At 50.8% G+C, this 26,722-nt stretch overlaps 1 protein-coding gene across 3 annotated transcripts in view; it reads right to left on the bottom strand.

The window, feature by feature from the left end:
- The window catches only part of STEAP3 (STEAP3 metalloreductase), a 65,324-nt gene that overhangs the window by 28,068 nt on the left and 10,534 nt on the right, over positions 1-26,722 (bottom strand). For 2 of the 3 annotated variants that reach the window (XM_068545269.1, XM_068545266.1), the window contains exons 2-4: positions 11,968-12,467; positions 9,732-10,259; positions 4,492-4,656 (exon numbers count right to left, since the gene is read on the bottom strand). In XM_068545269.1, the coding sequence (XP_068401370.1) occupies positions 4,492-4,656; positions 9,732-10,259; positions 11,968-12,447 (1,173 nt within the window). In that variant the 5' untranslated portion in view covers positions 12,448-12,467. Of the gene's footprint in view, positions 1-4,491; positions 4,657-9,731; positions 10,260-11,967; positions 12,468-22,110; positions 22,207-26,722 lie in introns of those variants that run through there. The other variant, XM_068545267.1, reaches the window with a different exon arrangement.

Below are 26,722 nucleotides of genomic sequence, written 5' to 3'. Positions count from 1 at the left end.
TTGCCAGAGGCTGGGAGAAGAGAGGAATGGGGAGTTAGTGTTTAACGGGGACAGAGTTTCAGTTCTGCAAGGTGAAAAGAGCTCTGGAGATAGATGGTGGTGATGATTGCACAACAATGTGAATATACTTAATATTACTGAACTGCGCACTTCAAAACGGTTAAGGTGATAACTTTTGTTATGTTACTTTACCACAATAAAAAAAAATTGGGGGCAGGAAAGGTCCCAGCACTGACCATCAGGAATAAATCTTGAACTAGCCTGACAACCACCTTGTTATTCCCCAACCAGCTTCCACGTCCCAAACTGTTGCTCCCCTTACTCAGGCGAATTTACTGGGCTTTGCTGAGACGTCTGGGACGTGCCTTTTTACCCCTGAGACTTTAGCGGCCTGAGGCGTGGTTTTCAAATCTGGCTACATGGTCAATGGGGAAAATCTTAATGCCCAAGCGCCAGTCCCAGAAAATCGGATTAAATTGGACAGGGGTGGAGCTCAGGCATGGTAGCCTTTATCAGAGATTATGCTGACATGCAGACAGGACTAAGAACCACTAACTTAGGAGACTCTGATCACCTGAGCCCTTCTAACTTCAGGTTGAGAAGTCTTCAAGGTCCCTCTGCCTAGGCTATTTGATTGGGGTGGACCCGGTCCTTTCTGTTCCTTAGACAAAGACCCATCAAGGGCCTGAATGGGCTCACACGCTGCATCGTGAAGCTCTCCCAGATGCTGCAGCAGCGAGAAGCCACCCAGACCTGGGGACTGAGTCCTGGTGGCCCCAGAAAGGCCTCAGCACCTCCCTCGGTGACGTGCCCTGGGGCTCCAGTGTTTGGCCCGTGTTCACCACTGTCCCCTGCCCTAATCTGGAGAGTGATGGGCTGTGCTGGGCAAACAAGACATGCCCTGGGAGAGTATGAAGACCCGCTTCTGCTCATATATCCTCTTCCCTTTGCCATCCAGAATCCCACGGTGACAGATGGCAGGAGGCCCCAAAGACCAGTCAGTAACAAAGGGCCTTTTGACTTTCCAATTCCAATGGGAAGCCTGGATGATTCCAGCAAGTTTGTTTCCCTAAAACTCTCTCTCCTTGGGAACAATTTAAAAAATCCCAGAACAGTCAAAGGAAGCCAGAAGAAAGGGAGGCATCATCATGGGGCAATTAATAACGCCCACCACAAGCTAGGGCCATTTTTATTCTACGTAAGCTTGTTAGCAGACAAGACACAGCTAGGTTGCTGGTGGCTCCTGCTGGCGCTCAATCACTGTGGCGGGAGGGCCTTTGGACAATTGCTCACAAAGCTGGGGTCAGGACGGGGCTCTGTTATTATCTCAGGCAGGTGGCTGGAGTGGGCAAGGCCACAGGGAGCTCCCCTAACGATGGGGCAGAGCCAAGGTGCTAAGAGCCGAACACTCATTTCTCTGTCCAGGGGCAGCTGCCCCGACCTGGGTATTTGGCAATCTAACAACAATGTTTAACTGGCTTAATTCGGAGCAGTTAGCACAGCCCAAAACAAACCAAACCAAAACAATAGCAACAAAAACACCCAGACAAACAAAACCCCAAATTAAAAACTTCGAAAACAGCCTCAGGAACAAAAGGATACACGTAAGCACGAGTCACCTCTGTGGAATCCACACCCTGTTTTGATGGCTTTCTAGCTCAATAAATCATTACAGACCCAGGGGTCAGGCCAGGCCCACTGAGAACCACGGTGTCTCCACAGCCACTTTCTAAGCCCTGGTGACCTGTTGCAGTCGTTCGTGGCTGGGAAAGGAAATGGGGTCCGGGTAGCTCCTCGTTGTAAAGCAGCGCTCACCTTACAGGAGGAGGTTGCAGCTCACCTCAAAAACTGCACAGCCTCTACTGGGTACATGCATCATGCGCTATACACGTCCTCCACACAAATCCTCCCAATGACTACAGTAGGTGGACGCAGACAGGTCAGGACGCAGACGCTTGAGAGGCTAAGGAACTGTCTAGTGGTGCAGGGCTGCTAAGTGGTGGTCTTGGGACTGAAACCCAGGTCTGCTGCCTCCACAGCCTGTGTCCCCCACCCCGGAGACTGTCACACACTGCATCACGTGCACTTACTAAGTCACCCAAGGAGCCTATAAAAACGGACTCCAGAGCCAACCCCGGGCATCTGAGTCCACAGGTCAAGGGTAGTCCTGGGTATCTGCATTGCTCCAAGAGCCCCGTGACTTCAAACTTTTTGATGGCAGCTCACATTAAGAATCACATTTTCATTACTGCCCAGTACACAATGACGTATGCCCACATATGTGTATGTAACTACTGAATTGATACCACTGAAAAAATGTCTGTGCTTAGAACATGTAAAAAGAACTCTGACATTTTTGGAGACGTTCTACTCTATTTCATGTTTAAAAAGCTTGCTGTGGTCCACAAAATTGATTTCATGACCCACCGACAAGCGTCAACTGCAGTTTGCAAACACTGCCCCGGACCATTCTGCAACTCTGGGTGGGAGTCTCTTGCCTGTCTCTTGCTGCCTCCTACTGAACTCAGAAATGGGTGGCTTAGTCAGAGATCATGGAAATGTGGCTACATGCCCCGAGAATCACAGCAAATTGCTTTGTATTTTTCTTTTACACGTAATCTTGCACAGTGGCTCACAACACGTCTGTAGGGAACTAACTGACTCCATTTTACAAGTGTGTAAAGTGAGGCTCGGGGAGCGCACGTGATCTGCTAATGGTTACAGAGCTGCGATGTGCCGGTCCCTCCTCTGTGTCAGCACTCCGGGGAGATAGAGCATTTGTGGACAGAATGTGGGCATTTGATTTCCTCACGTAAAACCCTGTCCTTCTACCCGTCTCTCGGCTTTGCACCCCCCTCTTCTTGCAGCAGCATAAGGACTTTCCTGTTTGTACTTCGACTCTTCAGTATGTAAAGTAGAACAGCTGCTGAGTCCCAGTCAGCTTTTGCTAACAAAACCAAATCCCCCGGCTTTCTCTGGCAGCTGGAGCTGGGCCTTGTAATCTACAGCTGCTTAAGGGAGCAACTTTCCGGTGAGGGGAGCGAACTGCAGTCTGTTTTAATTGTGAATAAACTAGGCACCTCAGCATACACCAGGCAGGAACACGAAAATCCCAGATTTGGGTGTGCGACACGTGAGGATTAGTGGCAGATAAATAAAATTCTTTCTTTCCCCTTTTGCCGGCATGTGTCAGGCCTGAGCACGCCTCCAGAGACCTTCCGAGATGAGCAGAGCCAGTGAGATTCAGAAACAGACACACTTAAAAAACCCCCAAAAAACCCACTACTCTGTTTTGTTCTAGGGTATGCATGCATCCCCAATGAGGGATAATTAATATGGATTACATAAGAGCACTGCCCTGTTGGTGTCCCTCTTGGAATCCCGTACTGTGTCCTCACTGCACAGAGAAGATATGGGACAGATTTTTTGTTGACATCGGGGGTGGGTGTGATGTCTCTTCCCTGCCCTGATACCATATCGATGGCAGAACCCAGTCTTAGTCAGCGCCCATCACTGGAGGGGATGAGTTAATCTGCCAGCACTTGGGGGCTGACCACGTGCTCTGTATGGAGAACAGTGGGAGATGCCAAAGGAATGTAAAAAATGTCCCTGTCCCAGTGGTCCTTAGAATTAAAACGTGGCTATACCTGTCTCGTTCCCTCTTGCATCCCAGGTCTAGCATGATGCTGGGCATGCAGTAGGTGTTCAATAAACATTGAGTGAATAAATGCATAAAGAACCTTTGCCACTAGTAGCATCTTCCAAAGTGTGTTCTGTGGAGTGTAGACAGTGAAAGAAAAACGTGGGGCGGGGGGGAGGGAGGACGCTAATATTGAAATAAGTCTGCTTAACAAGGTTTGCTTGTTGTAGACAGTACTTGATGTGCCAAAGTGCATTGTGACTCGCTGAGCGGGAAGCAAATCTCTTCCCAGATTTATTTGACTCTACATGTCCTTTTACATAGGAATGGTGTCCTTTGGGAAATGCTGTGTTTTATTTCCTATAAACTGAAGGTCCTACTCTCACCTCCCATCCACCCTGCATGAATCAAGAGGTTAAAGGAAACAACAGGGCCGGGTTCAGCTGAGGGTGCTGGCTGGGCAGTTTGGCTCACCCAAGGGCTCACTGACGACCCAGCCAGATCAGTGACACGTCCAGTGACTGCGTATTATGGGATTTTGTTTGGGAAGCCCAAGAACTGTAGATACTGAGAATGTGTAGTCCAGGGTTCAGCATTCTGCTGTCTGATTTTTACACATGCCTAAATCTGGCATCCCCAGGTGCCACGAGGCTGAGCTTGTCCCAGGCAGCCCCTTTATCAGGAGACTTGGATGAGCCTGCCAGGCTTGGGGAGGCCTGGGCATCTGACTGAGAGGTTCTGTAGCACAGATTACGAAAGCCCAGGCAGCGCGTGGATGGCAAGGTGCTTGCACAGGAGAGGCAGGGCCAGGGCCACGCCGAGGCTCACCAGCAGAGGCAGAACTACTTTACCTGAACAAAGCTGAACTCCCTCCAGTTGAGGGAGTTTGCGATGGATGGCAGTGAGGTGACAGCCAGCAGGGACAGCGTGCCCAGGGCCAGCACTCCCAGGGACAGGTAGATCTCCATCCGCCAGACTTCCTCCTCGATCCAGAGGTGACTTTTATTGGTCAAGACCTGGTGTGGATGGAAAGGAAACCATGAACACTGTGGCCAAGGTCGATGCCCTGGGATTTGGGCGAGCAAGGAATTTAGGACGGGAAAAACGCAGTAACGACCAACATTCCCACTTTCCACTCCACGTAACATGTGTCTGGCTCTGTTTTAAGCGCTCCTCAGGTATCAGCTCACCTGATCCTTACAGCAACCCCGTGAGGCAGAGGTCACTGTTGTCCCCATTTTCCAGATGAGGGAAATGAGGCACAGAGATCAAGTGACCTTTCCATGGTCACACACAGCTTAGCAGATGGCAGAGCTGAGATCAGGACCCAGGCAGCTGGCTCGGAAGGCATGGCTCCTCCCTCCCCACGGCTTTCACAAATCTGGGGCCGGTCGACCAGAACAGTCACATAAGCCAAGAGTAAGGAGCCAGAGAATTTGACAGGACATAAAGAACCTCCAACTATGACCATCTCACAAGGTTTTCTGGTGCCCAAATCCCCAGCAGGACGGAGGCGCTCTCTTAACTCAGAATCCCTTCAGCCAGACAGGCTGCTGCCTCTGCTGGCTACCTTCCTTCCCAGCCTGTCTCACCCTGGATCCTTGGTCCCCCAAGCTGCCCCTGTCACTGGCTCATATTCCAGACACACACACACATACACCAAACCCCTCAACTAGCCCCCAGCTCCCATCTTCCCACCCAGCTCCCCATTTCTGTCTGAGGAATGTAGCTTTGAGTCAACCACTGCCAGGCAACAGAGGCCGACATCCATTCACCAAGCGGGCCCGTGAGCACTTATGAAGCACCTAGCACACAGTAGGTGCTTATGAAGCACCTACTGTGTGCTAGGCGCTGGGCTGCAGAGAGCAAAGATACCTGCCCTCACAGAGTTCTGGGATCCCCCAGTGAGCCCCAGGCACACACCAATGGGAGAGCCCCTGCAGGCCCAGAGGTTTCTACCCCCTCCCTCCCCACTCAGAGACCCCTTGCACCTCAGCCCCACCCTTTCCCGCCAGCCTGGCCGACGCTCACTCGTACCGTGCACACGAGGAAGAGCTTTTATCAAGATCCTTCTAACAGAACCATCATTTCCGAACTAGACCGCGTTGCAGAGTTCCTGGAAGTCAAGATGTTTTCTGAGAAACACCAGGAAACGCTGCTGCTTCAATTCTACCCGCACAACAAGGAACAGCATTTCCATTAGGAAATGTGACTAGGCTTTAGTAGGTAGGTCTCTGCTTCGCAAAACAGAGTGACTCATACAGGTTTTTGAGAAACTATTTCAGCAGGAAAAAAAGAACCCAAGTGCAGTTAGAAGATATAATATTAAACATGAATCTAGTGGTCTGAGCAAAAATGCTTGAAAAGCTTACGAGAGAACGTTGAAAGAAACTGAGAGAAGGCCATCCACTGGGTACTTCTGCAATTTGAGAGAAACGAGGCCCTCTGTTCTATTTCAGGGCAGGCTGGCTCTCCCTGGTGCCTTTAAGCCACAAAAGGACCAGGAGTCTGGGGACCCAGGTTCTCACCCTGACCATGAGTTCTGTGAGACTCCGGGCAACTCCATCTCTGGGGCTCCGTTTCTCCACTGACAGAGCTGGAAGAGGTCACGTCTAAAATCCTGTGATTTTGCTGTGTGCCAAACGAACGTCAGCGCTGGCGAGAAAGGCGGGGCCGACGGTACCCTGCAGAGGGCAGGGAGGTCTCCCACGTAACTGAGCCCAGAGAAGGCTAACTCATACCTTCCCTGCACTAACGACTGCCGCTCAGCGGGTCATCCCCGAGTTGTAAGTTGTTTGTTCTTCAAATATACTTTATTAGTCACTCCTTTCTGCATTTTGGTAAGATCGGGCAGTTAATGTCACAAGTCAGAGCTTGGATGATTACATACACCACATCTGCTTGCAAAATGTCTTGTTTCTTCCTCTAATAGTTCCACCCAGCCGCGACACTGGGAAGGGGTGGGGTGAGGCACCTGCATAGGCATCTGGCTCCCGGCCACCTTCAGTAGCCTGTGGGAGCCTCACCCAGCTGACTGAACTACAGTGCTGTTCCCAGGGCTCCCCAGCGACCAGTGTCACAGACGGCAAACTGGGACACAGGTTAAACAGCTCTCCACTCCCCTAGTGATTCTCTCACGTTCGGAGCTAATCAAGCCGGCCACCTTGAGCACGACCAGGATAGCGTTCGTCAACAAGAGATGGAACGCTGCCATCCACGTGTGGGGTTTCCTTTCCCCGCAGGTTGCAAGTTAGAAGCCGAAGGGCCCAGGGGCAGGAGACTCAGATCTGAGATTTAGACAGTTCTCTCTGACAGCCTGGACTAGATTTGGGGTGATAGGGCGGAGAAAACAGTGTGTGGGTAAAACATTTTCTTCGATCTTTATCTTGATTTTGGATTTTGATCTTGACATGCGTTTCTAAGGCACCACTGATTTACTTTTTGGCTGCCCACCCCTCTTCTGGGCTGCTCTGCTCTGTTAATCCCTCCCCCCCCATTTCCACTCCCGTCCCTGAGAAGCCACATCAGCCCTGGCTCTGCCCTCCAGAACTCTGCAGAACAAGGTTCAGCCCCTTTGCCTGACAGGCCTTGCTGTCTGTCTCTGATCCTGTCCTGTGGGAGTGATGGTTGCCTGGCAACCGCCACGGGGGCCTGCAGCCTTAAAGGGCTTTGGAACTCAGGGAAAATTACCTCACACGGGCCCCTCTGTGCCCTGGTATTTGCATCATGGCAAAACTATATAAACGTAATATCAAGGAGAGCCTTGGCAGGGTGGAGAATTTGGAGAATGGCAGTCAGAGGGTGGGCAGCGGAAGGAGCGGGCAGGGGTTTTGCCTTGTGCTCTAGTGGGGAGGGGGCGTTACCTTCTTCCCCATCCACTGCCTGGAACACCTGCCACCTCCTGGGCAGCAAACATTGTTCCACTCTCCGAGGAGCCACGCAGAGCTTCCTGCCCAGCGGGCTGACTCTTCTTAGAAGTAAGAAAATATCATCAAGGAGCATCAAAAACGTTAGCACTGGGTGAGACCTCCATCTACATCAGGAAACATTAGCACTGGGTGAGACCTCCATCTGCATCAGGGCCCTGAGGACCAAAGAGGGGCTGTGACTTGCTCAAGGTCAAGATCTTTGTTCCAGTCAGTGATGCTGGAGGACAAGAGTCTAGGGCTCTGGCCTGCAGGCCTCCACGCCACCCCACGCCAGCTAAGGTGAGGGACGAGACCGTCTTATTTCATCCTGTGGCCTCAGGGCCCGGTACAGTAGAACTCAGTGAATGAATGAGTTCTGGGATCATTTATTCAACTGTTAATTTGGACTTGTTTTCCCTGTAGAAGGCAGTATGGGCATGAACACGGATCTGGAGGAGATTGGCTGGATCTGGATCCCAGCTCAGCCACTTACTGGCTGAGTGACTTTGACCAAGTTACTTAAACTCTCTGTGCCTCAGTTTTATCATCTGTAAAATAAGGGTAGTACAGCACCCGCCTTATAGGGATAAGAGTTCAATGAATTCACACTGGGTATGTAAAGCTCTTAGATGGTACCTGGAACACAGTAAGCTCTTTTTAAGCGTTAGTGACTATTATTTTCTCCCTTCCTCTCTCATTTCCAGCAGGTGTCTTGCTTCTTTGCCTGAAGTCTGGGGTTCCTCTTTTCTCTTATGAAAGCCCAAGCCTACAGATGAAATGGTGCCAGGTGTCCGTGGGTGGGGAATGACGAGGGCATTTGAGAAGCTGCCAGCAGGGAAGCAGGAACTAGAGTGAATAGGGGCTGAGGTCTGTGGTTCCCAGGGAGCGGCCCAGCCTTGCCTCCTGGTCCTGCTCTGGGAAGTGGTCAGGCCTCCGAGGGGACGGCCGCATGGTGGGTGAACCTGGGGAGGGCCCAGCCTCAGTAAGATCCCTGCTTCCCAAGCAAGAACAAAACTGCAGCTGGAACCAGGGGTAGAAGAGAAGTGTCTCATTGGGTGACTAAGGGTCCTGGAGTGGGTAGGACCCACGCTCCAGGCCAGAGGCTGAGGACTAGAGGTGGAATTAAGCAGGTTGGGGAAAATAAAGAAAGGCAGCGTTGCTTGCAGACCTGAGCCTGAGACTCAGGATCAGGCCCCGTGAGCTTGGAAACCCGGAGGAAGCATCTGGGGGGGGACTGTTTCTGTGGGTACAGGTGCCAGGGGATGCTGCCTGTGACACCACCTGGCTTGGCCCGAAGGCCCTCCATTCCCAGGAATCCTGCTGGCAAAAGATCACCGTACGGCTTTCCTAAATGAATAATTACTGTGCCCTGCCCCTCCCTCAAAAACACATGCTCCTGCAGCCTTTCCCGTCTCCGGTGATGGCGACTCCAGCCCTCCAAGTGCTCAGGCTGAAAACCCAGAGCCGTCCTCAAACACCTCATGAATCCCATGTCTGTTACAGCAGTTCTGCGCACTCTGGCTTCAGAACATGCCTTCAGCACCTTCTCGCCTCTCTGCCGCTCCCACCCCACTCCGAGCCCCCACCGCCTCTCCTCTGGGTTCCTGCACAGCCTAACTGGTTTCCCAGCGTGTGCGTTTGCGCTTTGATTGTCTGTTCTCCACCTGGCAGCAGAGGGAGCCAGTTAAAACCCCAGACAGATCATCACTCCTCTACTCAACACCTTTCCTTGGCTTCAAGTCTAAGGTCAAAGCCCTTCCTCAGCCTTTAAGGCCGCTCTCGTGTGGCTTCCGCCTCCCAGGCCCCGTCCCTTGGCTCCACCAAGAGGGCCTCCTTGCCGATCCTCAAAGGTGCCAGGCAGCTCCTGCCCTTCCGGCCTGGGCTCACATGTCCCCCGCTCAGCCAGGCCTCCCTCACCGCCCCTTAATACCGCACCCCACCCCCTCCTCTGCTTGACTTCCCTCCTGAGCACCTCACTACCCTCTGTAACTCACAGCTGCGCTTTACGTCTCCCTGGCTTGGGAGCATAGGGCTTTCCATGTTTTGTTCGCTGATACGCCCAACCTCGGACAGCAGGATGTGGGCGGGACCCAGTCCAGGCAGGATCGGCCGATGACAACGGCGGGCTGCACCCACCGGCACCCCCGGCCCTGTGCTTGGCGGGAGGCAGGCGAGCGCCGTACCTGCTTGACGGCCAGGTTGACCAGCTCGTAGCGGTGCGAGCGGCGCAGCGGCAGGCAGAAGCTGTAGAGCGCGTGCAGGGCGGCGCAGAAGAAGCTGAGCAGGCCGATCTGCTTGCGGTGCTGCAGCCAGTGGCCCAGCCAGTCGGGGAAGCGGCGGTACTTGGTGCCGCGGCGCAGCTGCAGGGCCGCCGCCACCACGCCGGGCAGGTACACCAGCGACAGCAGCACGTAGGCCACGCAGGGCAGCGTGGTGTTGACCACGGACACAGGCAGCTGGTAGAACTTGTTCTTGCCCTCCTGCAGGTAGGGCTGCAGCACATCGCGGATGAAGTTGTAGGTGTAGAAGAAGACGAAGAGCCCCAGGGCCAGGAGAGCAGGCACCTTCCAGCCTGGGAGGAGGCGCAGGGGCATGGCCTCCACCTCCCGGGCCGAGGCCAGGGACCCCATGTCCACGGGGGTGAAGCCCATGGCCTGCGCCAGCTCCAAGACGGTGCGTTTGGCTTCTGGCTGGTCACTGCAGATGGGCACCTGTGGGGAGGAAGGTGGGGGGGATCAGGTGGGGTCCCCGGAGGGTTGAGCGGGGCCTCGGAGAGGATCTTGGCCAAGCTCCTCACGGAGCAGCGGAGGAAACCGAGGCCCAGCGATCTGCCGGGTAAGGGTACGGCTGGAGCGGAAGGGGGCCCTGAATCCCAGCCCGGGGCCTTTCCTCGGCTCCCTGTGGGCCCCTAGCCTCTGGCCCAGCAATGCCCGCTACTCGAGGAAAACGGCCAACGCTCATCCAACAGTGAGCATGTCGCCCAGTTCATTGCCATCAGCATCCACAAGCAAAATGCCCATCTAGGCAGCCCCCGGGGGCCCTTGGAGTAGGTGCCTCAAAGGACTGTGGCCCGCCCTGGGGGTCGGTCAGCACCTGGGCTTTGCAGTATGGCCCAGAAAGTGCAACTGTGGCTGCAGCTCCATCCCTCAGTCCAGAAGTGTCCCCTTTGACCACGTCCTCTGGCCCCTTACAGCCCTCAGCCTCATACACAAGGCCTTCCACAAGCCAGCCCCAGCCTCATAGCCCACTGCTTCCCTCCATGAGCCCCAACGCAGGCCCACTGGTGTCCTCTGATCCCTGAACACCTCTTGGGTCTTCCTGACACCGCTGTGGTCAGGTGGTCTACCAACACTGACTTAGCACCCGCTATGTGCCAGGCGTTTCACATGTGATCCCTCAGCCTCGTCACAAGCCTGCAAGTAGGTACTATCGTCCCCATCTGGGAACATCGTTTGGAACACTGTTCCTCACCTCTGTGCCTCTGCGGGTTGTCCCCTCAGCTTGCAACGCCCTTCCTGTTCCCTGTGCCTGACGACGTGAGGTAGGGCAAAGGCCGAGGCCGATCTCGAAGTCTTCCCCAGCCAGCCTCTAGCTCTGCTCCCTCCCAGGCCCTGCTACCCTACACTCCCCCGCTGTTCCTTGCCTGTCCAAATATAGGAGTCCCAAGATGCAGGCTGCATGGAGGGCCCTCCAGTCAGGGGTGGCTGGGTACCTGTGGGCTCCCCACAGCCTGGCATGGAGCTGGGCAGAGAAGGCATCTGAGCTGGACTCATGGGTGGAAGTTCTCATACACATGTGGAGCCTGGCATGCTTCCCTGAGGCAAGTACAGGTTGCCTCTCGGCATTAAAAACCACCTTGTCTTGGTTAGATTTCCTCTTGCCAACAACAGTGTGCAGCAATGGCTGTTTTCTGGAGCCACTTTCCACCCTCAGAAAAACCTGCTGTTGACTATTCTGAGAAATCCACGCAGTTTTTGGAAGCCCTTGGAATAAATGAGATCAAGTTTGGGACATGCCTGCTTCCTTAGGACCTGGCACATGAGTGTGTTACCTTCTTCTTTCTAAGTCCAATCCTAAAAGCAAAATCTCTCCTCTTCTTGACTCCAAATAGTAAAAAGAAAGCCATCAACCTTTTCCTCCTTGTCTTCTTGGAAATCAAATTACCATAGAAGAAAGAACATGATTTCAGGTTCCTATGAACTGGGTTCAAATCCCAGCTCGCCAAGCTGTGGGACCTAGTGTAAGTAAGTTCATTAACATCTCTGAGCCTCAGTTTCCTGCTCTGTAAAATGGAACTTTGCAGAGCTGTGAGATGAGCTGAGATAATGTACGTAGAGAGCCTGGTACACCAAGGGCCCTCAATGAAAGTTAGCCGTTTACATTTATTGTTATGATGACTGGCATTCCTCCAGCACCTACCTGCCTGTTTCCATCCCTTGGGCCAGACTGCAGGGTCCAGGCAGAGATGACATTGAAGGCCTTGACCACTGTGCAGGCGGGGAAGAGGGAGGCCAGGTACTCAGCATTGGACTCATGGTGCCAAATGTGCTCCTGCTCTGTGGGGTTGCTCACGTCCACCAGGATCTTGCCGGCCAGCTGGTCACTGAGACCACATAGTGTGGAGTAGTGTTCCCGGAACATGGCCACGAAGATGACCTCTGGGGACCCCACTGCCTCCTCCTGGAAAGTCACTTGTGCTGCTGAGGGGAACAGCCCAGCCGTGCGTTTGGGGTTGCGGCTCCCCACCACCACGCTGAAGCCGGAGCCCACCAGGCGTGTGGCCAGGGAGCGGGCAAAGTCCCCGCTGCCCAGGATGCCCACTTTGGGAACCTCACTGGGGGCCTCAGCAAGGCTGCCATCACTGTCCACCAGGTGGCAGCTGATGAGTGGCTTGTCCATCTCTCCTGATGTTCTGGTGGCTAGAAGAGAACACAGGAACTTGATGAGTGGAGAGCTTTTGGACTGCCCCTCCTACCAGCTCCCTCTCTTGTGCACTGGAGCTGCACGGGGGTCCAACATTCACCCAACAGGGCTTTATGAGTATTAACATGTGCCAGCACGGGGGCACAAGCTGAACAAGACCCAACCCCTTCCTGAGGCGGACACAGCCTCCAGAAAAGGAGAGGAAAGGACCTCTGCCCTCCACACTCTGTCCTTTGTCCTGAGTTATTTCCTTGGCACAAATTTGCAAGAGTGAGAGTGCTGAGAGAGAAGGGTATGGAATTTCTATGATAAATGCTAGTGACCCAACCTCAGCATCACCGGGTTTATCTGATTACCAGGAAGGGTAGACACGTTCCTGTGCTTGTTTACATTTTGCATTTGGGGATGGTATCTCTGATGCTCTTCCTTAAGTAGATGATGAGCAGCTTAAAGGCAGGGACCTCATCTTATTTGACTTTGGATCTCACCATTTGTCCCAAGGCCTGGCACAGGGCTGGTGTTCAATGTTTGCTGAATGAATGAACACTGAAATCCTACTCTCTGAGGGTGGGATTGGAGTGCGACATGACAGTGAATGGGGCCCTAAGCTTGGGTGGGTGCCCTGGGAGCTCCTTTACTAAGTCTGAGATATGAGCGGACATGGAGGAAACCCTGGACTTGGGCCACGAATTTATAGTAAACTTGGGTGGGAAAATTATTTGTTTTAATGGTCACCAACTTCTAACTGAAAGTTGCTATTTTCTTCAAGTATGAATGTAAGCAGCAACACAGTAGTATTAGCCTACCTGTGAGTTTGTCACCAATAATGACCAATGTCACATCACAAATTTAATTGTCAAAGAACTCTCCAAATACAATTTAAACTCATCAATAATTTAAAATTATGGTAGGTAGAACACTTAAGTACATAAAGCAAATATTAACATATCTGAAGGGAAAATAGACAACATTATAAATAACAGTAGGGGACTTCACTACCACTTTCAACCATGGATGGATCAGACAAAAAAAAAATCAGTATGGAAACATTGAACTTGAACTATACTTTAGACCAAATGAACCTAACAGACATATAGAGAACGTTCTATCCAATAGCAGCACAATACACATTCTCCTCATGTGTCACAGAATATTCTCCAGGACAGAGCATATGTTAGGTCATAAAACACGTCTTAACAATTTTAAAAAGACTGAAATCATATCAGGTATTTTTTCTGACCACAATGGTATGAAACTAGAAATCAATAACAGGAGGAAAATTAGATAATTCACAAATATGTGGAAATTAGTACACTCCTGAACAACCAATGAGCCAAAGAAGAAATCAAAAGGGAAATTAAAAAAAAACTACCTGAAACAAGCAAAAACTGAAGTACAACATACCAAAAAGTATGGGATGAAGCAAAAGCAGCTCTAAAAGGAAAGTTTATAGCTTAATGCCAAAATGAAGAAAAAAGAAAGATCTCAAACGACTTAACTTTACACCTCAAGGAACTAGGAAAAGAACAACAAACTAAGTCCAAAGTTAACAGAAGGAAGGATATAACAAAGATCAGAGTGGAAACAATTGAAATAAAGGCTAGAAACACAACAGAAAAAAAAAAAATCAATAAAACTAAGAACTGGTTTTTTGAAAAGATAAAACTGACAAACCTTCAGCTAGATTCACAAAGAAAAAAAAAAAGACTCAAATAAGATAAAAAAAGAGAGACATTACAACTGATAACACCAGAAATACAAAAGATCATGAGACTATTATGAACAATTATATGACAACAAACTGGACAACCCAGAAGAGATGGATACATTCCTAAAAACATACAATCTACCAAGACTGACTCATGAAGAAATAAAAAATCTGAACAGGCCAGTAATGAGTAAGGAGATTGAATCAGTGATGTAAAAAACTCCCCCAACAAAGAAAGGCCTAGGACTGGGGGGCTTCACTGGTGAATTCTTCCAAACATTTCATGAAGAGTTAATGCTAATCCTTCTCCCACTCTTCCAAAAAACTGAAGAGGAGGGAACACTTCCAAGCTCATTTTCTGAGGCCATCATTACTCTGATACCAAAGACAGATAAGGACACTACAAGAAAAGCAAATTACAGGCCAATATCCCTGATGAACATAGATGCAAAAATCCTCAATGAAACACTAGCAAACTGAATTCAACAGCACATTAAAAGGATCAGACACCATGATCAAAGTGGGGTTTATCTCTGAGATGCAAGGATGGTTCAACATAAGCAAACCATTAAATGTGATACATCACATTAACAGAAGAGGGACGAAAATAATATGATCATCTCAATAGATGCAGAAAAAAACATTTACCAGAACTGAACATTCTTTCATGATAAAAACTCTCAACAAATCAGATACAGAACTAGGAATGTACTTCAGTATAACAAAGGCCATATATGACAAGCTCACACCTAACGTCATACTCAATGATGAGAAGCTGAAAGCTTTTTCCTCTAAGATCAGGAACAACACAAGGGTGCCCACTCTTGCCGCTTCTATTCAACATAGTACTGGAAGACCTAGCTTGAGCAATCAGACAAGAAAAAGAACAAAGGCATCCAAATTGGTAAGGAAGAAATAAAATTATCTTTGTTTGCAGTTGGTGTGATCTTATATATAGAAAACTCTAAAGACTCCACCAAAAAACTGTTACAACTAAGAAATTAATCCAGTAAAGTTGCAGGATACAAAATCAACATACAGGGCTTCCCTGGTGGCGCAGTGGTTAAGAATCTGCCTGCCAATGCAGGGGACACGGGTTCGAGCCCTGGTCCAGGAAGATCCCACATGCCGCGGAGCACCGAAGCCCGTGCGCCACAACTACTGAGCCTGCGATCTAGAGCCTGCGAGCCACAACTACTGAAGCCCTCACGCCTAGAGCCCGTGCTCCGCAACAAGAGAAGCCACTGCAATGAGAAGCCAGCACACAGCAAGGAAGAGTAGCCCCCGCTCACCGCAACTAGAGAAAGCCCGTGCCCAGCAACAAAGACCCAATGCAGCCAAAAAAAAAAAAAAAAAAAAAAAAAATCAACATACAAAAATCGGCTGTGTTTCTATATACCAACAATTAACTATCTGAAAAAGAAATTAATAAAACAATCCCATTTACGATACCACCAAAAAGAATAAAATACTTAGGAATAAATTTAACCAAGGAGGTGAAAGAGCTGTACACTTAAAACTATGGAACATTGATGAAAGAAATTGAAGAAGACACAAATAAATGGAAAGACATTCAGATTCAAAGCAAGCTATATAAAAATTCCAATGGCATTTTTCACAGATATAGAAAAAAAATCCTAAGATTTGTATAGAAACCACAAAAGACCCCAAAGAGCTGAAGCAATCTTGAGCAAGAAGAACAAAGCTGGAAGCATCACACTTCCTAATTTCAAATTGTATTACAAAGCTTTAGTAATCAAAGCAATATGGTACTGACATAAAAACAGACATAAACCAATGCAACAGAATAGAGAGCCCAGAAATAAACCCATGCATATACGGTCAGTTAATCTTCAGCACAGGTGCCAAGAATACACAATGGGGAAATGACAGTGTCTTCAATAAATGGCATTGGGAAAACTGGACATCCTCATGGAAAAGAATGAAACTGGACCCACATCTCATACCATACACAAAAATCAACTCAAAATGGATTGAAGACTTAAACTCAAAAAAAAGAAAAAGTAAGACCTGAAACTGTATTACTGTCTTAGAAGAAAACACTGGTCTTGTCAATGACTTGTTTTGGATTTGACACCAAAAGTACAGGCAACAAAAGTAAAAGCAAACAAGTCTAGTCTGACTAAGTCAAACTAAAACGTTTTTGCACAGCAAAGGAAATAATCAACAACATGAAAAGGTAACCTATGGAATGGGAGAAAATATTTGTAAACCATATATCCAATAAGGGGTTAATTTCCAAAATATATAAGGAAATTATACAACTCAATAGTTAAAAACCCAACTAATCCAATTAAAAATGCAAAGGAACTGAACAGGCATTTTTCTAAGGAAGACATACAAATGGTCAACAAGTATTATAAAAAGATGCTTAACATCAGTAATCATTAGGAAAATGTAAATCAAAACCTCACACCTTTTAGGATGACTAGTGTCAAAAAGTCAAAAGATAATAAGTGTTGGCACACATGTAGAGAAAAGGGAACCCTTGTGCACTGCTGGTGGGAATGTCAATTTGTACAGCCATTATGGAAAAGAGCATGGCGGCTCCTCAAAAATATCAAAAATAGAACTACCATATGATTCAGCAATCCACTACTGGGTATTTACCCAAAGGAAATAAAATCACTATCTTGAAGAGATCTGCACCCCATGTTTATTGCAGCATAATTCATAGTAGACAAGATATGGAAACAACCTCAGTGTCTGTCGACGGATGACTGGGTAATGAAAATGTGGTGCATACGTACAATGAAATATTATTCAACCTTAAAGAAGAAGGAAATCCTGACATTTGCATCAACATAATGAACCTGGAGGACATTACACTAAGTGGAGTAAGCCAAACACAGAGAGACAAATACTGCATGATCCCACTTACATGTGGTTCTGAAAAAGTCAAACTTAGAAGCAGAGAGTAGAAAGAATGGTGACCAGGAGAAATGGGGAGATGTTGGTCAAAGGGTACAAACTTTCAGTTATGAGAGATCTAATGAATATTATGGTGGCTACAGTTGATAATACTGTATTACATACTTGAAATTTTCTAAGAGAGTAGTTCTCAACTGTTCCCAACACACACAAAAATGGAAACTATGTGAGGTGACGGATATGCTAATTAGCTTTATTGTGGTAGTGATTTCACAATGTATATGTATATCAAAATATCACATTGTATACCTTAAATATACACAATTTTATTTGTCTTTCATAACTCAATAAGGGTGGGGGGGAAATTAAAAACTAAAATTATAGTAAGTATTAGATTTTGTCACTGGATCTTGTTACTTAACATAAAGAATCGTGCATGTTACTATTACACGTCTTTTAAAAATATATTTTAGGGACTGTGTTTCAATATAGTAGGTATTCTTTGTAACCCTATGTAATTTTATGTATGTAAGAAGAGCATTATTCTGAGCAGAAGTTTAGGGGCTTCACCAGCCTATGAGTTCATGGGGGTCCTCGGCATACGAGGGTTGTTAAGAACCCCTGCCTGGAACCAGTGGAGCTGCAGGGATGGCTTTTTAACACCCTCTTCCCACTTTCCACAGAAGCCTCCTGGTGTGTGCTACACACCGGGTGAGGTGGGAGGCACAAGATCTAACACAAGGGGGCACAGGGGAACCAGGAGGCTGCGTCCTGGCTCTCCCACGAACCAGCTGTGTGTCCTTGGACAAGCCCCTGTGCCTCTCTGGGCCCCAGCTTCCACCTTTGTAAATGGAGGTCACAATCTCTGCTCCGAGATGGCAGACAATACAATCTTAAAAGGCTTTGAAAACTGACCGGGACATTTTACAAGGGGGCAGCAGCAGCTCCTAGCTATGGGACGGCCGCCATGTGCCAGACGCTGCTCTAAGGTGATGTATGATGCGTGACGAGTTCAGGTGGCACAGAGGGGAAGCGAGGGAAGGAAGAATGGGACGCAGGTCTGTTGGCCTCTGTAGTCTGAACTTCCCCAAGAGTCTTACTGCCCAGATGGAGGACAGTGACCTCCAGCAAGTGACAGAGCTGGGACCACGCTGGCTGAGAAGAGAGGGTCAGCACGGAAGCGGACGCAGTGACCGAGAGTCAGGGACACGTGTTGCTGGCCTGCGTCCGCCAAATACAGGCCACTCCCCTAGCCTCTCGCGCCTCTGAAGTGGTTTCAGAGCATCGCCCTGTCTCTATCACAGACACCAGGGACCGGCTGAGCTAAGCCCCTTCAGGGTCAGTTTTGGGGGACGCACAAATGGAGGGGCCATGACCACACGGACATACAAGCCCAGCCGGGGCCTCCACGCTGCTCGGGCCAGGTTGACTGTGGGCTCAGACGGGGATTGCCACTCCCTGAAAAATGGGAAAGAGCGTTTTCTGCCTGGCCTGGGTACAGGATATTTTTCCAAGTGGTGATGATCTGTGCTTTGTAGATGCAAATGGGCCTCCCGAGGATCCCCAGAGCCCAGGCTTAGTGTCATGTGTCCGTGGGCTGCTTTAGCACCCGACTTACAGTTGCCTGCGTGGAGAGCCAGCTCCGGAGTCCGTCTGCCTGGGTTCTAATTCTCACTCTGCCACCTTGGGCCTGTCAGTGCCTCAGTTCCCCAGCTATAAACGGGAGAGATCACAGTTCCTTCCTGACGGGGAGGTTGTAGGAATGAAGCCAATGTGGGTAAAGCACTCGGGACAGTGCTCTCTCGGTACGTAGTAAGTACTGGGTGGGCGGCTGGCAGTGATGAAGCAGACACTGGCTGCCAGCACTGTCCCAGCAGCGGGGATGCGGCAAAGGAAGGATGGAGAGACCCTGTCAGCACCTCTGCAGCCCCGGGGGAAGGGGGGCGAGCGGTGACAGGGGCTTTGCAGGTGGCCTCAGACTCCCAGGCCAGCGCCGGGGGGGATTTGGGCCAAGGTAGCTGTAAATCCCTCCCTGGGGACTCCCGCCTTCCCTATGGGTCAGTCATGCCTGGGACAGATACACCCCAGGGCTTTCCCCAGTCCCTGCCTCAGCCACCTGGAGACACCAGTGCTGGGGCGGGTTTTGTCCCCACGGGGAGGGACAGTCACCACGCTGAGGCCTTCAGGTCGTCTTCACATTTGCTAGCAATTTGGAGGATCCCAGGCAGATCCCCTCCTGGACGGAAGCCTCTCCTCCGGCTTTGCTGTCTCTCTCCTCCCTCCCATCTCCTGGGCAACTACCACGTGCTGAACACTCTTAGCAGCATACGGGTGAGCAAGACGTGCTCCCCACTTCCGGATGGCTTATAATCGTGTGCGTGTTGGGTGGCGTGTCCACCGTGAGTGGATGCAGGGAAGGAAGGGATGGGGCTGCCAAAGGGGCAGCCAGGGAGGGCTTCACGGCACACCCAGCATCTGCTGGTCCTTGCAGAGCCCCGAATGATTTACAGCCTCCCAGCAAACCTGAACCAGCCCAAAGAGAAAGTCAATGAGACCTGGACTTTGCAGCCTGTCCTTGTTTATCTCGAGACTTAGCATCACGACGGGGGGAGGAAGTGTTCGGGGCTGGCACTCAAGGCTCACTGCTGAGAACCTCATTCGGTCCCCTTTGGGGGACCCCAGACGAGGCAGCTGCAGCAGAGGGAAGCCAAGGGCACGGGCCTGGTGGCCTGGGGCTGGTCCCAGCTTTGCCCCAAACTGGCCCTGGGACATGGGAGCCTCTGGGGACCTATCAAACATCCCAGACTTACGGTCCTAAGGGGCCCTGCTTTTAGCCGCAGGGTAAATGGAAGTTAAACGTAAAGCACCTCTAAAGTGCTCTTGCCACCAAAATTCGATCCTTGGTACAGGAAAACGCCAGGTTGTAATGCATCCTTCCCCTCCAGCTCTGACGCAGGGACACAGCCCCCTGGGCAGAGGTGCTGGGTTCTAATCATAGCCACGCCCATCACTCACTACCCAGGTGCCTCTGCACCTTAGTCCCCTCACGTTTAAAATGGGGACACGAATTGTACCTCTTCCATGCCTTGTTGTGAGGATGAAACTAGTTAACGAGAGCTCAGAGCCACCTTTTCTGGCTGGTGCTCTGTGTACACGTGCATGCGTGTGTGTGTGTGTGCGTGCGTGCATGCGTGTGTGCGTGCGTGTGTGTATGTGTGTGTGCGCGCGTGTGTATTCTCTGAAGTGCTTCACAGGCCTTTCAGAATTCCTCCACGCTCCCGGTGCCCAGCACAAGGCCTGCTGCTGGCGTGATGCTGGCGAGGGTAGGACAGGTGGTAGAGTCCTGGAGGCCCCAAAGATCCAGCAGAGCCCCTGTTGCCTGTCTATGTGGCCCAAAGGTGAGAGTGCCTAATCCTGACCGGGCCCTGGCTCGCTGGCTGTTCTATTTACAGATCTGGGGGTGGGGGGAGGGATCCAACAGCCGCTGGGCCGGGGGTGCCTGCGGCCTGCACACACAGACCTGCCCGTTGCCCCCTCCCAGGTTGCAGACAGAGCAGCACGGAGGCCCGGGTGTGCAGGCGCCGGCACCAGCTACGGTTCCCAGCCCCTCTGGGTCTCTGCCCGGCCTGCCCGGTCTCGCCTCCTTCCCGGCAGGGCCCCGACATGGGCTGTTTGGGGCTGGGAGCCACACCTGGCCCACAGGCCTACCTGCCAGCTCCCGTCCGCTCTTGGGCAGGCCGGCGGGCCAGGCGTGGCCCCCAGGCACGTGGGCAGGCAGGGCGTGGACAAGCCCGCAGCCTGTTCTGCAAGGGCAGCGCGCAGCCCCTCAGACCCCAGTGGCCGGAGCAGGCCGCGGCCGGGAAGGGGTCACCGTGGAGGTGGGTGTGGGTGGGTGGCGGTGGGGTGACCAGCTGGGCACCCGGCGGCCGGATGGTCTACAAGCCAGCTGGGGTGCCGCCCACGCCCTCCCAGCCAGAGGCTGACTTCGCACTTCTGGCCTCGGAGACTGAGAGGGGAATATGGCACAGTTCTTGTCTCAAGCAGCCCACAGTTACCTTCAAACTTTAGTTTTAAATTTTAACATTAAATCTGGGGGGACACATTCCTACTACTGCTCTATTTATTTATAAATATATTTAAATATGACTGGTGCACTATAATGTTATATACAGAATAAATCATATATAAACAAATATAAATGTAAAGAGATAAGGCTAAAATTTAAACACAGATAGAAGCTCTGAGTTTTCTTCCTGCTCCCAGGGATGATCCCTTACCACCCCTGGGGAGGTCCACACCCTCCTAGACACCTGGGTCCCCGCGGAGTGACAGGCGCAAGACGCAATTGAACAAGGTCTCCTGAGAGAGGACGCTGCCTTCAGGCAGGGCAGCTGGGCGGCTTCCTGCAGGAGGTGGGCCTGAGCTGAGCCTTGAAGGATGTGAGAGTGAGCCTGGAAAAGCCTTCTAGAAAGAAGAGCCTGTGTGAGCAAAGGCCCAGGGGCCAAACAGCAGGTGTCCACGGACAGCTTGCGGCCCCGGGGGGCAAACTGGAGTGCGCCTACAGCCAGCACCCGGGAGTTGGCAAGCCATAAATGAAAACACAAATTCTTGCCCAGAACATTTTTTTAAACCTAAAAATTATAGGGATGAAAAGAGTATGGATCCGAGAGGCTGAAACTCTGGGTTCCGTCCCGACGATTTCCTCACCAGTAGACACGGGACAAGTTACATCTTCCCTCTAGCTTCATCTGTAAAATGACCGAGGGCTGCCCGGCTTCGCTCAGTGGGCATGGGGTAGTTAAGGGTCTGGGGCTTTGCCTGTGGTTGGGGGCTTCCCCGGGTCCTTTGCCTGTTGGCTTCTCTGTGCACCCCTGCGCCGCCCCACTCCCAGTCAGCTTTGGGAGGGTAGATAGAGATCGCCATGCTTGTTCCATGGCCCGACTCGAAAACCCAGCTCTGTGCCTGGCACATTGCAGAAGTTCCATGCATATTTGTGACCAGAGATACACATCACGGGAGCTTACATCTTCAAAACTTACTCTATTTTGTCTTTTGGGGGCAGAAATCCTTCCAAAATGCAGTGCATATTTCAAGAGAAGGCAGTCAGGTCCTCTCCCAGAACCCAGAGATCAACCCGAGCTGCAAGAAGGGATGTTCTTGAGTCTCGTCTTGTTTTTATAGGACTGTTTTATAGCCTTATATCCTCCCTCATTGTCAGGATATTTATCACAGCTGTCAGCCTGCTTGCCTCTTAATTAAAGCCCTCCCAGGTCCTGCTCATCTGCTGGGGACAAGAAATACAGATAACACACTATCAAGAGAGCGAAAAGACAACCCACCGAACGAGAGACCGATTTTGCAAATCATACATCTGATAAGGGACTTGTTTCTAAATATATAAAGAACTCTTACAACTCAATATTAAGAAGAGAACCTATATAAAAATGGGCAAAGGATTTGAGTAGACATTTCTCCAAAGATATACTAGCTGTCAATAAGCACATAAAAAGATGTGCAACATAATAGCCCCCAGGGAAATGCAAATTAAAACCATGAGATACCTCTTCACACCCACTAGGATGGCTTAATCAAAACAAGACAGAGGAAATAAGTGTTGGTGAGGATGTAGAGAAATCAGAACCCTCATCCACTGCTAGTGGGAAAGTAAAATGGTGTAGCCACTAGGGAAAAAGAGTCTGGAAGTTCCTCAAAAAGTTAAATACAGAGTTTCTATATGCCCCAGCAATCCCACTCCTAGGAACATATATAACTTAGAGAAATGAAAGCATATGTACACACAAAAATATGTGCACCAATGTTCCTAGTAGCACATTCACAATACCCAAAGAGTGGAAACAACACGATGACCATCAACGGACGGATGCCTAAACAAAATGTGGTTTATGCACACAATAGAATAATATTCAGTAATGAAAAGGAATGAGGTACTGATACATGCTACAACATGATGAAGCCTGAAAATATTATGTTAAATGAAAGGAGCCAGTCACAAAAGGTCACATATTGTATGATTCCATTTATATGAAATGCCTAGAAATAGGCAAATCTATAGAGACAGAAAGTAGATGAGAGGCTGCCAGGGCCTAAGGGGAGGAGTGGGTGGGGAAAATGGTACAGGGTTTCTTTTTTGGCATGACGAAAATGTTCTAAAATTGACTGTAGTGATGGTTGTACAGCTCTGTGCATACACTAAAAACCACTGGTTGTTTACTTTAAATGGATGAATTATATAGTATGTGAATTATAGCTCAATAATGTTGTTACAAGAAAGCTGAGATACCACACAGCCTGTTATGACTGTGTGTAAACTAAGAATAAACGTGCTTTGGTGAGAGTTTAAGGACTCTTCAATGAACTTAATGCGTGAATTTTGTGACATCAATGCTGGTGATTCTGCAACCTTCCAAAGTTATTTCCTAGCTGTTTTCCAAAATCTGAGGTTTCTAAGCCCCAGGACCTCTAGCAAAGTGAGGCTTATGTTGGTGTAGGGGAGATGGTACCATGGGCTAAACAGCCCTCTTGGCTACTGAGTGGGCCCTGCAGCAGCTTTTGCCCACACAGCTACTTCTCTGCACTCCACCCCATGCCAGCAGACAGCTGTTCCAGAGCCACACTGGACGGCATGCGAGGAAGGGTACTGAGGCCTGAGGCCCACCCTCCCAGCTCCCAGGGTGGGTCAGTGAATAGGACAGATGTGTTCCGGTGACAGAGGACTGGGAGGAATCATCTGCTACTCATCCAAGTGGCTGAGGGTTTATATAAAGACATACGGCTGGAAGCTGGCACACAACGGCAAATCTGCTTGCATTAGGTCCAATCCATTCGTCTTCCCCCACCAAACTCATTCCCTCCTTAATTAGGCAGAAGATCAGCCGCCGAGAGCCATCATTGGTCATTGGGAGCTTGCCCAGCAGAATGTGGTCTCAGGAAAACATCTGGATGTTGTGGATTTACTCAGGATCAGACGTCTTCGTAAACTGCGAGATAGGCCAGCAAGAACACAGGCAGCTGTGGGGTCATATTTCAGCTGCGCCACTTATTAGCTGGGTGGCTTTGGCAAGTCACTTTACCTCTCTGAGCCTCAGTTTCCTCATCTGTACAATGGAGTGATGTTTGTTACTTGAATGAAATGTAGTAAGGATTATATGAGATAAGTCAAGTGCCACGGTCTGAGCCTGTTAAAGTCACACAATCTTCATGATGTTCCTTTCTGCCTAGGATTTTTAAAAACCTTTGGTCTGTGTAAAGCATAAATAGAAGCACCTGAATCAATACAGGGTGTTCTCTGCTGAATGGAAAAATTTACTCTAAAATTTTCTAAAAATAAGCTCTGAGATAATGGTCTGGAGATCTGCACACATTTCTCACCAAGACTCTTTGGGACTCAGGAAGAGGTAAGAAGAGGGGGGCAGTAGAGCAGGGAGGGGTAGAGTAGGGAGAGGCTGGCGGTCAGGGGCAGGGCACAGGGCGGTCTGGGACCGGGCAGTGAGCCCTCTAGGGCCTGCTAGTCCCAACATCGGGCCCCCTGCCAGGGATGGCCCTCATGCCATGGCGGTCCCCAGGCCACCCTCCCTCACCAGCATCCCCAGCTCCTGGATCAAACCCTACTAGCTGCCTCTCTGCCTTCACACCCCTTGAGAACAGCCCTTTCCCACTGACGGTACTTCTCTCTTTCCTGCCTGTCTCCTTCCCAAGTTCCTTGAGGGCGAGAACAGAGTGAAACTCACTTCTGTAAGCCCAGCACTTAGTCCAGTGCCATTAGGTCAAGCCTGAGCTACACTGGAGTCAGCTGGAGGGCCTGTTAAAACATGCTGCTGGGCTGCATCTCCAGGATTTCTGATGCTGCCGGTCATAGGACCCCCGGCTGAAAATCACTGCAGTAGTTGCTCACAAAAGGTCTATGTGAGGGGTGAGTGAGTTAATGAATCACTTGCATGTAAGAACCACTCCAGATCTGACTTTTCCCTTGAATTCTTATAGTCGGGCCCAGCTCTCCATAAAGCCCTCCCTGACCCACAGGGCCCCTGGTATCTCTCCTTATGTTCCTCTTGGTCTTGAGGGTCAGGTGTGTGTGCCCCATTCCTGCACGCCCCTTGGCCTCCCAAAGCTGGCTCCTTCTGGTAAGGAGAAGGTGGTCCAGGCCATGGCGGCATTGCCCACTCAGCCAATGAGGCAAACCCTCCAGGAGAACCGCTCCCACGGTCCCCTCCCCTCCTGTACGTGGGTCACCAGGCCCACTGCAGGCTGAGGGTGAAGAGAGTAGTGGAACTGGGAGACCACACAGATCCTGGGGACCCAGGAGCCCCCAACACAACAACTGGGGTGATCTTCCCAGAGTACGAGTTTCCTAGATGACCTAGAATTCAGAAGGCCTGACACCATATTCATGACTTTCTTTCACTAAGAGTTAATAGCCAGGCCTGGAGCAAGTCTCACCGGCACAGTTCGTTACTACCCACCATCAGCACAGAGGCAGGAGGGGGGTCAGTGCCGGTTGCGAGGGGGAGGGAGTCGGTGGTCAGCGCCCAGACCAGGGGCGCAAAGCGGGAAGATGCTAGGGTCCCCAGGCTGCACAACCCCAGGGGCGTGATTTACATCGTGATCCGTGTGAACAGGGCCCTCTGGAGTGGTACAGTGCACAGCCTGCACGGTTTTATGCAAAGCTTGGTCCTGCCAATTCTCGTCTGAAAAATGTCCTCATTTGTTATTCCCTGAGTCCCCACTGTGTACCCAGCAGGTGTTCTGGCAGGTGGCTAGAAGACGGCTTGTCCTCTTGGGGCTCTTTGGGGAAAGGCCAGCTACACCCCGCAGCCAAGAGAAAAGTGCTCGAAAGAGGGCGTGCCCAGCTCTGTGGCAGCCAGGGAGGAATGCCTGTCTCTGCCCAGGGAGGTCAGGGCGCTGGCATGTGGAGGCAGCCAGCTCCCTATGGACCCCTTAATCCCTCCAGGCTAGAGGCTATCGGCAGTGGCAGCTGAATCTGCAGCCTCAGCACCTGGGCTTGGGTGGCTTCTTGCTTTCCAGGGACACCTGCTGCTGCAACCCCTGGGGCCAGATGGGTCTTGTGGGCTGTTGGCTGTCCCCACCTTCCCCCTTGCCGCGGTGTAAATCTGCGGATTCAGCAAGGGGCCCCCTGCTCCTGGGGAGGCTGGAGGACGGGAAAGGGGCAGAGGCAGGCGGCCAAGCCAGAGAGGCAGCTCCCGGGGCTCCTGCCAAGGAGCTCAGCCCGCCTCACGCGGCCAGTTTCTTGGGTTGGGGTGCATGCTTCCCAGCTTTGCCCCGCTGATGGGCCACCTCGGGGGCACCCTCCCAACACTCCGTGGCCTCTTCCTGCGCACTCCTGTCACATTACCATCGACTGCGCACACCGGTTCACTCATCTGTCACCCCACCAGGCTGGGGGCCACTTCCAACTCATTTCTGTGTCTCTAGCATCCAGCCCGGGGCCTGGCACCATGTAGGTGCTCAATTAATGCTTGTGGCTTGAATGACTTAACTGCTAGATTCCGTGCCTGAGGGCAGAGTGTGCTTGAGTGCGTCTGTTCTCCCCAGAACCTAGCTGGAGCCCTCCTGCACCCAGTGGGGATTCAATCATACAGTGCGTTTCGAACCCCTCCGGTAGCCTGGCCATAC

Source organism: Eschrichtius robustus, chromosome 5, assembly GCF_028021215.1.
Source record: "Eschrichtius robustus isolate mEscRob2 chromosome 5, mEscRob2.pri, whole genome shotgun sequence".
Classification (NCBI taxonomy): Eukaryota; Metazoa; Chordata; class Mammalia; order Artiodactyla; family Eschrichtiidae; genus Eschrichtius; species Eschrichtius robustus.
This window is presented reverse-complemented; position numbering and strand designations above follow the sequence as displayed.